Source organism: Amphiprion ocellaris, chromosome 16 (genome assembly GCF_022539595.1).
Source record: "Amphiprion ocellaris isolate individual 3 ecotype Okinawa chromosome 16, ASM2253959v1, whole genome shotgun sequence".
Lineage (NCBI taxonomy): Eukaryota > Metazoa > Chordata > Actinopteri > Pomacentridae > Amphiprion > Amphiprion ocellaris.
In genome coordinates, this window is record NC_072781.1 from 32,372,619 (window position 1) to 32,385,808 (window position 13,190).

Consider the following 13,190-nt stretch of genomic DNA (forward strand, 5'->3'; position numbering starts at 1 on the left):
TTTCTCCTCATACTACTACTACTAGATACTAGTGCTACTACTGTACGCCTAATCCTTCTACTACTACAAGTGCAACCATTGCTATTAGTCTAGTCTATTACTACTACAAGTGCTACTACTACTTATAGTTAGGGTTGCCACCTTTCAGAAATGAAAATAAAGGACAGCCACCACAGCTCCTCGGTGAAATTAGACAATGTGCTACAAGCCCAGTTTTATTAACAGTAGCTGTCTACCAAGCTGCAGGAATAACATTGGTGTCAATAGGAACCAGTTGATGGCTGTGGTGATTTTGGTGACACTACAGTACATAAGAGTTAAGTTATTGAATATTAGTGTCTCTCTTCGCTGTTGCAGCAGTTTTGCAATTTGCAGGCCGTACCTGTTCACTGGGTTGCACAGCCGGCTGCACATAGACACCAATGTTATTCCTGCAGCTTGAAAGACAGCCACTTTTGATAAAACTGGGCTTGTAGCACATTGTCTACCTTACAATGACGGGAAAGAGGCATCGTTTATGTTTTGACAACCTACATCTAATGAGTTATTGATGCCAGATGTCTGAATCTGTGAATATCTTTCCAACTTTACTGAACTCGGGGCCACTACCACCCAGAGGGTCATATATTTTTGAAAAAAGCACTTAGCCATACTTAATGCTTTAAGTGCTTTATTAACATGAAACTAAGAGTTTTGTATTGTTTTATGATCACAGGTTCTGCATGAAAAGAAGTGGCATCATTTTAAACAGTGAAACCAGACTAATAAAATGTAATGACCAACCAGTGTGCAATACTGGATTCTGCAAAAACATAAACAACTGAATGCAGAGAACTGGACAAAGAAATTCTACAGATATTTTTCTTTCATCTAAATCTAAATCTTATCTTTACTGTATTAACTTATTTCTGTGTGTATGCATGTATTTATTGATTTATTTAGTGCTGTTAACATATCAGAATTCTGAGTGAGTTTTTCTACAGATAGGTAAAGGCCATTTATTGATTATATATAGGCTATTCAATAAATGTTTATTAAAAACTATAAAGCATTAAAAATTAACAAACAACTTAGGCATTTATTGAGTCACTAAAATACTGTAGAGTCTACAGTAGAGTCATCAGCATGATTATAAGTATCTTCCACCAGATACTGATGTCCCTTACAATATCAGCTTCAGGAGATGATTAGATGATAAGGTGTGACCTGCTGGTTGGGTTCTCTCTGTTCTCATGTTTCTTACATGTTGGTCTCCTGATGCTGCCTTACTTCAGCCAGTCCATGAGCAACAGAGAACAGTTTGTCTCGTACCCACTACCACGGGTTCGAGTCTTCCCACTCACGTCTGTACATTTGCAGACGTTTTTGCTTCTGTGGACGTGTTATAGCCTACTTGTCCTCCTAGTACTACTACTACGCTAGCTACTAGTGCTACCACTACTAGCGCACCCCCTCTACTTTAACTACCTATTAGCGCTACAACTGCTAGCCTACCACTCCTAGTGCTACTACTTCTACTAGTTCTACTACAACTGTTAGCCTGCCCCTTCTACTACTACTAGCTACTGGTGCTCTAACTACTACATCCATGACTACGAGCAACCAGACCTACACCTGGTGTTGCTTTTACTACTAGTGTACTTTTCCTACTAGTGTTACTACTATAAGCCTACTCCTCCGACTGCTACAAGTTTCAGTTAGCGGGCTAACTTCTTCCCTATGTAGACTACAGTACCCGTCATGCCTCTCGGCGTGCGTGATGACGCCACAGAACATCAACAACTCACATGTGGCCTAGAAGGCGCCGTTGCTGTGCCTTGTTAGCAACAACTGGGCAGACTTCCCAGCCGAAAGTCCACGTTAAAACACACATTACACCGCTGCACGGGTTCTGTACACAGCTACAGCTGAGCCAACATGCCTCCGAAGAAACCCGCTCCGGCTACGGGAAATAAAAAAACTCAAGAGAAGAAAAAGGAGAAGATTATCGAGGTAAAAGTCACACGAGTTAGCATGTCGGCGTTTAGCGTTAGCCGACCAGCTAATGAACCGCTAACTGAGGCTAACGACAAAGTTATACCGGCCCGTGGAAAGCCGTCAGTAACTGTTCAAAGCTCCATGTGATTAATTAATTTATTTTTTATTTGCTATAATTCAGTTTTAAGCGAGCTAACCAGCTGTCAGCAAGCTAATCCTGATAAATGAAGCGGCCAAGCTGCTAGCAGGGATGCTAGCATGGCCGCGCCACCACATCTGGTCTTCATGCTCATCCTAGTTAACTTTAAAACGTCCCTAAAGTCAGAAACTAATATTAGAAATCTTAACACAACATAATATACTGTTTTAGATTATTAACTTGGTCGTTTTTTACCCATTAACACATGAAGGTGGTGCGGAGGCCTGTTTCTGACCGGCCGATTAGGACCGTCGATAAACACATCTGAGCCTCTTTAAGTGATAAGCAGCCGAACAGGAGGAAAGTTAGTGCGTTTATTAAACTTATTTTGTGTAATTCAGAATGCCAGAGTACGTTTAAGATCAGTGTCGCTTCCTGTAAGCAGCTGTTTAATCTGCTAGCCATAAAATATTAACAGCATCCTTCCGTCAACGTGACCGTCCAGCTGGTGACGTTTCCCTCAGAGGTTTCTGGGTTAAGAGGTGGTTCTGGTTAGTCCTAGAAGAGATAACTAGCAGGTTACGGTTAATGGAAACTGACTTGTACAGCACCGGCCTGTAAGAGGACAGATTGTACTGGAAGTTACCTCCATGGTAAAGAAGACAGAACTCTGTCCTCCATAACAGAGTTGTAAAAATGTTCATCACATGATTTTACAACATGGAATAATAGAGCTGCTGTGATTAATTAGTCAGTTGTAAACTGTTAAATCAATCTGCACCGATTTACATAAATGATTTATGATCATGAGTCATTTTCTGCAAAGAATAAACATCAACATTATGCAATTGTAGCATCTTTAATTAAAATATTGTCTGGTTTCTTTGCTTTCGGTGGCAATAAGCTGAGTATCTTTGGGTTGTGGACAGAATAGAACATTTGGGAAACACTGATTGACATTTATTATAATTTCCTGACATTTTATAGAACATATGTAATCAATTGAGAAAATAATCGACAAATTCATCAAAAATTAAAATAAGTGTTGAAGCACTAATAAGTTGTAATAATGAGCAAGTCCAGCTGTAGTTGAAAGTATAGACTCAGTCCGACCACTACAAATCCCACTAAGACATTAAAACCAGTAGTAAAATGGTCTTATAGTCCAGTTTAATCTCTAAAAACGAAAGTCCTACCATTATTAGACACATAGATGAGCAACACACTGAACTATTAGTTCTGTTGAACCTTATTAGGCCATTCTGACAAACGTGGATCATCCACTTCATATCTGCCTCAGTGAATAACCAAACATCGGTGGTGGACGGCTGCTATCCCAGCGCTGCAGGACAGAAAGATTCAGAAAATCTTTCCTTCGATCAGCAATTAGACTATTTAATTCAAAAGTAAACAAATGAGACCTCAGACAATTGAATTTCCCTTCGGGGATTAATAAAGTTATTGTATTGAATTATCTGTGTTTAACGTCTCTAAATAAATCATTGAATCTTTTTTTTTTGCTTCATATTTTATGAATTTTCCTAATTTAATGGAAACAACAGGGTAAAAAATTAATATGATGGTATGTTTTCATAGTCCTGTACACATGTTGTACACATCAGAGGTCTTTTAGGCTTTTAGCTATAAAACATATAAGAAATATCAACATTTTCCACAGTTTAGTTTTGGTTGTTTTGGATGATATTGAAGTCAATATAACATGCAATTTTCTAATCTTTAAAATGCTTTCGGGCTCCAAACTTTTTTAAATTGTGTTTGTTTTTCCTGGGGTCAAATTGACCTGGAACATAATCCATGTTACTGGTCTTGATAACAGAAATAGTTTTTCATTCCAAATTTTATAGATGACAAAAATATGTACTTTGAAATAATATAAATCCATTAAAACACCAAAAAGAGATCTCTGTACAATTTTAGGTCAGTTAGCGGGGTTTTATTGTGATCTATTTTCTACATAGTCACGTACCAGGTATTCTGGATGTATGAGGGGAGTGGGTGGGGAGTTATTTTATTTAATGGGCTATTTAGATACTCAACAAACAGACATTTAAGCATCCTTGGTGTTATGTGACTGAAAAACAGCTGCCTGATCCTGAATTTAAGGCTCCAAAACTCTGCAGATCGTCAGTATTTAAAGACAGATTGGGAGCAAAGACTTCCTTATTTCTGGCATTATTTCATGGCTGGTTTGGGACTTTGATGCCATCACAGTTTTGACATAATAAAGAAGCATCATTTTGGATTCACAGCCAAAGATTTCTCTACTGTCAGAGCAGGATTGTTACGAAAGTTGCAGAGTTTATGTAGAAACCTCCACGTTCTGTTCTTCCTCAGGTGGATTTCCTCTTATCTGCTGTATTTATGTCAGTGAAAGTAAGTGCAGGATCTGCTTCAAGTTAATGATGAAGGTGACTGTTCATTGGCATCTTTCCGTCTTCTAGGACAAGACGTTTGGCTTGAAGAACAAGAAAGGAGCCAAACAGCAGAAGTTCATCAAGAACGTTACTCAGCAAGTCAAATATGGACAACAAAGCGCCAGACAGGTGAGTCTACCTTCTTTCAAGTCTCTAAACTGTCCACAAATCACTCAGTATGTGGAAGCTGAACCTGATTGGATTTGGTTTATCTTTTAAAAACATCTGTGTGTTTGTTCAGGTTGCTCAGGCCGAGGCAGAGAAGACCAGTAAGAAGTCTGACAAGAAGAAGGAGCTGGATGAACTCAACGAGCTTTTTAAACCGGTAGTCGCTGCCCAGAAAGTCAGCAAAGGTAACGAGAGGAACAGGAGCTGGTTTTTCAGTTTTGTAGTTTAGCATTTTGATTAAATTTGACCCGGATACAAGAACAGGTGGTTAATTGTTCTCGTTTCCTGCAGGTGTTGATCCAAAGTCGGTGCTGTGTGCGTTCTTTAAACAAGGCCAGTGCACTAAAGGAGACAAGTGTAAGTTCAGCCATGACTTGTCAATGGAGAGGAAGTGTGAGAAGAGAAGCGTGTACGTGGACGAAAGAGACGAAGAACTGGAGAAAGGTTAGTTACAGCACAGATAACCTGTTTATAATACACTACCTGTCCAAAAAAAGTCGCACACTAATATTTCATTGGACCGCCTTTAGCTCTGAGAACAAGAAAATCTCCACTGATGGAAAGACCTGGTCATTCAGTATATTCAGGTAGTCAGCTGACCTCATTCTTTGGGAACATAACGTTGCTGAACCTGACCAACCCCAGATCATAACTCTAACCCCCACAGGCTGGTAGACACTAGACATGATGAGTGCATCACTTCATCTGCCTCTCTTCTTACCCTGATGCCCCCATCACTCTGGAACAGGGTAACTCTGGACTCATCAGACCACATGACCTTCTTCCATTGATCCAGAGTCCAATCTTTATGCTCTACAGCAAACTGAAGCATTTTTTCTGATCATCCTCACTGATCAGTGGTTTTCTTAGAGCTCCAGCTGTTTAGCCCTGATCCTTTGAGTTCCCTTCATGTGGGAATGTTCTTATTCTCACTATTAAACAGCCGTGAGTTCTACTGTTGATTTCCTACGATCATCTAAGAGTTTGTTCCTGGAAGATGAAGGTTCTCCGCTATCCTTCAGGTTCTAATGATGCGTTGGATGGTTCTTAACCTGATTTTAGTTTTTTCATCTCCTTAGTTGTTTGCTTGATGCAGGCCAATAATTTGACTCTTCTGAGATGGATTAACATCCTTTCCATGACCACAGGATTTGTCTTCCAACATGGTTGTGGAAGGAATGAGAAGCTCCTCACTGCATCAGCTAGAGTTAAAGAAGTTGTTGCAGCTGAAACGTATTCATCACTGCAGGAATTATCCAATGGAAGGTTCTTACATATTTGTTTAGTTAAATCCGGGTGGCAACTATTTTTTTTGGCCAGGAAATGGTTAATACTGTAGAATAAAGGCTCATATAAATAAAGAAGTAGACCATATAATAAATATATATATAATATAAATATAATTATTTTCTAATTATTGTAACTAATTAAAATGTAAATAGTAACATATCTATAGTATGTCTCGCTGGCATTTTTGGACTTGGAATTACTTTGTACATGTTGAGTCCAGGTATTGTTTTAAATAATTTTTTTCATGATTTATAGAAGAAATTACACCCATATTGGCATTACAAGACACAAAAATATTGGTATATGTTTATATATTGGTGCGTTGGAAGGAACATTTAGTCTTTTTCTGGGTTTTGCTCTTTGTTTCCTTCCTCCTAACATCTCTGGGTTCTGTTCAGACACCATGGAGAACTGGGACGAGAAGAAGCTGGAAGAAGTGGTCAACAAGAAACACGGGGAGGCTGAGAAGAAGAAGGCCAAAACACAAATTGTAAGTGTGTTTTAGGATGATTAATAAGTGGATGTATGCATGAAAACAGTGTTTTTATTGAGCCATCTGTGAAACTGAAAGAATTGAACTCACTAAATAATTACTATGTTGATGAAAAAATGAAGAGTTCTGGAAGTGTGGAGGCATCTTTAAAATACATCTATCTCACAGTTCAGTTGATTAAATCCACTAAAAATCCAGGATTTCATCTGATTTTCTGTCTTTTCTGCTGTATTATTTGTGTTAAGGTGTGCAAGTACTTCCTGGAGGCCATAGAAAACAACAAGTACGGCTGGTTCTGGGTTTGTCCAGCGGGGGGCGACACCTGCATGTACCGACACGCTCTGCCACCTGGCTTTGTCCTGAAAAAAGACAAGAAGAAGGAGGAGAAGGAGGAGGAGATCTCGCTGGAGGAGCTGATAGAGAACGAGGTAAAACGATGGCAATGTGAAGCCGATTTTTTAGCTCCATGTTGTGCTAAATTCCTGCTAATCAGAGTAAAGTTCAGCTAAATTCAGAGCATCTCCTGGAAGATGAATACAAATTAATTGTATGTAAAACTCCTCGATAGATGCTACAATTTCCAGAGTTTCCCTGAACGTCTCCCATGCAGCTACAGTAGAAGCTGCTAGTCGTCTGAGCTCAGAGAAGCTTCTAGTCTCCATCAGTTACTGCAGAGAGATCAAGAATAACTTTGAACAGAGTCAAAGAAGGAGCCAGATTTACCTAATTTGACTCTAATTGTCATTTTTGACCATTTTGGAATCATTTAGTCCAAGTTACAAGACAATTTGGACAAATTTAAAGTAGTTTTTGTTCTTTTGGACAATCTTTGAGCAACTGTGGATGCATTTTGGACACATAAAACTTCAAAGTAAAAACAGTACAGTAAACGCTGTTAAAAATACACAATAAATTACAGTAGATTGATTTTAATATTTAAACCTGTGATCAGAATACTAGTCAGTAAAAACATATATGAATAGAAATAAATATTAATCGTAACGCATCACCTAAAACACAGATTTTTTTCTGTTTTCCGTCTTTTCTCGTCACATTCTAACGTCTGTTTCCGTCTCCAGAGATCAGCTTTGGGTCCAAACGTGACTCGGATCACTCTGGAGACTTTCCTGGCCTGGAAGAAGAGGAAACGGCAGGAAAAGGTTGGAACTTGCTTCTCTACCATCCATTGAACGTTTTAGATTTTCAGACTAAACACTTCCTAATGTTCTGGCTGTGGTTTTAAATTTAATCTGCTGCTGCTGGTCAACAGGTGGACAAAGCCAGGGAGGAGATGGAGAAGAAGAAGGCCGACTTCAAGGCTGGAAAGTCGCTAGTGGTGAGTCCAGCTCTTCTGTCTTTTCTTCAGTCACCTCGTTAGCTCAGAGTGATCTAATTAAACCTAACGCGTTCCTGCAGGTGAGCGGCCGCGAGGTGTTTGAGTTCCGCCCGGAGCTGGTGGACGACGACGACGCCGAGGCCGACGACACTCGATACGCCGAAGAGGAAGACGAGAGCGACGAGGAGCAGGTAATTATGAAACACTTGAGATGAAAAACCTCCAGTTTGTCCTCATATTGAGTCCAGAAGTGAGATGTCCCAGAACAATAACGCTCTGTTTGGCCTGATATAGTTTGCATCGTGGGGAGGAAATATAAATAAGAGCAGCGTGTTGTAACGGTGGAAGATCGGAGAGTTATTTCTGCAGGTTTAGCTTCATCTTCAGGAGTTTATACTGAACACCTGATCAGATAAGAGATCAATATGTAGGAAAATACCTCCAGCTGATCGATCAGTTCAACATCAGCGTTCATAAAAGATCCTGCAGAGCGTCTCTGAGGAGGAAAACAGTTTCTAAAGCTAGTTTCATCAGTTTATAGGTTTTTATAGTTCATCAGTGTCATCTTAAAACAGTCGGATGATACTCCATAAGACTCCAAAAAGACCAGGGAGAAAAACGATGGAGAAAATGGTGTGTGTATTTAGCTGCTGAAATAGATAACCACTATTGTCATTGTGATACACTGTTATTGTGATGCACAGACTTGTAATTCATCCCAAGACCCTCATCTCTGTCTTTCTCTAATTTACCTTATTATCATTTCTTTTATTTATGTCTATTTTTAAGTGTATGTATGTATGTACATATATATTATTATTACTATTTTTTATGTTTTATTTATTTATTTATTTATTTATTTATTTATTTTATTTTTTATTTTTTTTTAATTTGTTTTTTTTTTTTTGCTAGTATCATTGTTGATGTTGGGAATACGATTCCCCTGTTCGTTGTTCCTTTGAAAAAAATGTTATAAATAAAAAGTTAAAAAAAAAAAAAAACGGTCGGATGAAACACTAAAGCTTCTCCACTTCAAATTCTGTTTTCTATTTTTGTTCTTTACTTGCTCCCAAAACCAGGAAGCTGAGAGAATAAAACTGTCAGACACGCTAGAAGAATATCCCATTAAATCACCATGAAAAGTTTTATTTATTTTTACGTGCTAAACATTTCAAGTTGAATGCAAAAAGACAAAAAAAGCATTTTTTGTTGTAACTGATGTAAAACTTCTAAAATATTCTTTTTTCCTTCTATCAGAGCTCTCAAAACAACATTTTTAACTAAACATGTTATCGTTCATTATTTGTTTTAACAAATTTTTTAAAAAATGAATCGGTCCCTTTTATTATTTATCTAAATATTTTTTAAATTTTATTTTTACTTTTATGAGCTTTCAGAACAGAATTTTTAACTAAACTTTATCGTTCATTTCTTTTCTAAAATGGAAAAAAAATCAGTCTCTTGTGTTCGTATTGTTTTAAAACATCTAGTGTTACTAGTTTCATTTTTTAACTTTAACTCAACTTATTGTTCATTATTTCTTTTCTAAAATAAAATTTACAAAAACTAATCAGTCCCTTTTGTTTACATTGATTTAAAACATCTAAAATACTGTTACTTTTATCAGAGCTCTCATGACAGAATTAACTAAACTTTTTATCGTTTATCATTACTTTTCTAAAACTAAAAAAAATCAGTCCCTTATGTTCACATTAATTTACAATGACCTAAATATTCAGGGTTTTTTTTTCACTTTTATCAAAGCTCATAAATGAACTTTTAACTTTTTATTGTTCATTATTTCTTTTCTAAAATAAAATTTAAAAAATTAAGCAGTCCCTTGTGTTAAGTGATTTAAAAAATAAACATAAAAAAAAATAATATATATATATATATATATATATATATATATATATATATATATATATATATATATATATATATATATATATATATATATATATATATATAAAGATATATAAATATATATATATAAAGATTTTTTTGTTCATCAGAGCTCTCAAAACAGATTTTTCATCCAAACTTTTCACTTCTTTTTCCAGATCGATACGACGGCGGTCCAGGACATAGACTTATCCCGCTTCGTTCCACAGGAGGTGGACAACACAGGAATCACCGTAGCATCGATGGACCGGTTCTCCTCCAGGACGACGGATACGACAGAAGCAGACAACGGTGAGACGAAGCAACGATTAGATTTAAACCTCGGAGAGTTTATTTAGATCCTGGTTCAAATTCAACGATATTTTCTGTAGAAACACAGATCTGGTGAATTAGTTGAAATATTGCTGCTATAAAATCATGAAGCTGATGCAAACCGACAACAAGTAACAGTTTACTCTTTGCAATTTTTGTGAGTGTCTTTGATGCATAAAACATCTTCTCTGATTAATGTCCTGGTTCTTCTGCTGCAGACGAGCAGCTGAACGGAGCTTGTGGCGGCGCCGAGGCTAACGGACTTCCGGGAGCTGAGGGCGGCGGTGAGGACGGCGGAGGGGAGGAGGAGGAGGAGGAGGAAGAGGAGGAAGTACCAGTGGATGAGAACCTGTTCACGGGAGAAGATCTGGAGGAGCTGGACGAGGAGCTGAACACACTGACGCTGGAGGACTGAGGAGGAGGTTGGGACGGACTAACGGACAAAGGGACGATGCATGGAGCTAAAAACTACAAAGACCAGACGTCTGAATGATTTTAAGAGACTCCAGTAATAAAGCCTGATTACATCACTTCCTGTCTCTGTTCTGTGTCGCCCCTCATCGTTTTGTACTTGAAATTTCCTCCACAAGGCCGATTTAAAATGAATGTTTCCATCCAGAGAGTTTGGCTGCTGTTGTTGTTGCACTTTTCTGTTGCTTAACAAACCTGCTGGCTTCAACTTCCTCTGATAAATTAGACTCGTGTTAAAAATCACAGCGAGACAGGGACAGGATCGGAAATAAAGAGAGACGATTCTGCTCTCACGCCAAATTTAAAGTTTGAAGATGATCTGCTGGATTGTTTTCCTGGAGCTGAACTCAGATCTGCCCATCCAAGGCCGGTGTTGTAAATAAAATGTTGCCTCCTAACAGAATAAAACCATGTACATCCGCTTCCTGTCTCTTCTTGGTTGGATAAAGACACAAATCCAGCTTCTTACTGCTTTACAGGAACTCCTCAGCCCTGATTTTGTTTATTTTTTGAACAAATATGCAACTCTAGGCTTGAAATTTACTAGTTAATTATATTTGTGTGTCCAAAAAATTATCATTAAAATCCAAGATTAATTTTGCTGACGTTAATATTCAAAACCACGTTATCTCAGTTCATTTCTCCATTAATATAGCAAACAAAATGTCATTATTCTGGTTTAACTTGAATACATGGATGAAATGAGACGAGAAAAACCGACAACAGGAAAACTTAATCATAAATGGATTTTAAAGGTCCCATATTTTGCCCCTTTTCAATATTTCAGCTCAAAGCACCTCAAAGACGTGTTCATTCCTCCATGACTGCATTAATTTGTGGTTCTGTTCCAAATTGGCCGTTTCACCATGGAAAACAATGATCTGCTGTTGGCCCCGCCCCCTTCAGCAAGAAAACTGTTTATGTTAAAACAGTGTTAAACCAAGACGTATCTTCTTTCTCTCTGAGGATCATTTTACATTAAACATCTCTGAATTTTCAGCTCAGTTGTTTTTAACTCCTGGTTCAATTCTAAATTAGCTGTTTCAGTGTCTGTAGCTTTAAATGTAGCTGAGCTGCTGCTGGCTCCGCCCCCTTCAGAAGAAAACTTTCCCTGTTTGTTAAAAACAGTTAAACCTGGACTTTCTGTCTTCTTCCTCTCTGAGGATCATTTTACATTAAATATCTGTGAATTCTCAGCTCAGTTGTTTTTATCTCCTGTGTTTGTTGAGTTTGTCAGACATCGTTATAAAATCAGTATTTTAGCTAATTTAGCAGCAGCTTGTAAACGAAGCGACTGCTGGTTAACGTGTCGTCTAGATGAGTTTCAGTCTCTGTTTCATCCTCGTTCTGCCGTCTGACAACAGAAACAGAAACGTGTAAATGAGAGCAGCTTTATTGTAGTTCAGCTGCATTAAAATGCAGTTTAATGAGCACAGAGAGCAGGAGAGAAGCTAACAGATGCTAACATGAAAACACAGTAACCCACCCAGTCCTGGTTTACTGGTTTAAATGAAAGTTTCCACCATGTCTGAATGTCCCTCAGTGTTCCAGTTTATACAGAGCTCTGATCATCACAGATCATGTTAGCCACATTAGCTGCACAACATGCTAACACTGAGGATTCTCCTATTGTTGTGGGGACATTAGCATCAATAATAATCCACTGGGTGTTCAGTTCCTCAGATGCTGGCAGTGCATGAAGACTCTTCTGTTCACTCCAACAGCAGAACATTTGGGGAGTTTTGTTTGTTTTTCAGACATTATAGAGTTTTCAGATCAATCTGGACAATCTTTGGACACATTTTGAATCATTTTAGACTCATTTTGGAGTAATTTCCAACTCATTTTGGACAATTTGCATCAGTTTGTCATTTTAGAGTAATTTTGAGTCACTTTGAGCACATTTTCGTTAACTTTGGGCAATTTTTCAGGTCATTTTCAATAAGTTTGAGTGCACGAAGACATGTGTGTTCACTCTTACATTCAACAGCAGAACAACCGGCTGAACTTTGTTTGAGGAGATATTTTTAAATCAATTTTTGAGTAATTTTAGACAAATTCTGAGGTATTTTCAACATGTTTTCATGGTTTTTAGACAAGTTTTGAGTAATTTTGAACATACTTTGGGTAGTTTTGGATAATTTTTCCAGTAATTTTTGTCACTTTGAGGATATCTTTAGGAATCTTGGACACTGAATATTTTGGACAAATTTTGAGTCATTTTAAACACATTTTGAATATTTTCTTATAGGTTATTTTCAACATATTGTGATTATTGTAGACAACTTTTAAGCCATTATCTACAAATTGTGAGTTATTTTGAACACATTGATTAGTTTTAAGTCATTTAGGATCATTTTTATGATAATTTTGGAAATCTTTGAATGCTCACAAAATGTTGTGTTCACTCTTACAGCCAACAGCAGAACATTCGGTGAGTTTTGTTTGTAGTTCAGACATTTTAGAGTTTTCAAGTCAATTTGGACACATTTTGAATAACTGCAGACTCATTTTTATCTTCTGCACGTTTCAGTGCATTGAAGCCAGTTTTCAAGTCATTTTAGGCTAATTTCAAACTCAATGTGGACACGTTTTTTGTAATTTTTGTCAATTTGGACAAATTTTGAGTCATTTTAGACAAGTTGCAATTATTTTTGGACAAAT

The 13,190-nt window shown here is 37.5% G+C and overlaps 1 protein-coding gene across 1 annotated transcript; it reads left to right on the forward strand.

Moving 5' to 3' along the window:
• The first annotated feature begins 1,787 nt into the window (after positions 1–1,787).
• Positions 1,788–10,948, forward strand: zc3h15 (zinc finger CCCH-type containing 15). The gene is made up of 11 exons (XM_023294429.3): positions 1,788–1,992; positions 4,579–4,680; positions 4,793–4,904; positions 5,011–5,163; positions 6,408–6,499; positions 6,748–6,930; positions 7,582–7,662; positions 7,773–7,838; positions 7,919–8,029; positions 9,902–10,034; positions 10,274–10,948. The coding sequence occupies exons 1-11, from the start codon at positions 1,918–1,920 to the stop codon at positions 10,468–10,470; spliced, it is 1,305 nt and encodes a 434-aa protein (XP_023150197.1). The 5' UTR covers positions 1,788–1,917; the 3' UTR covers positions 10,471–10,948.
• The last annotated feature ends 2,242 nt before the right edge of the window (positions 10,949–13,190 follow it).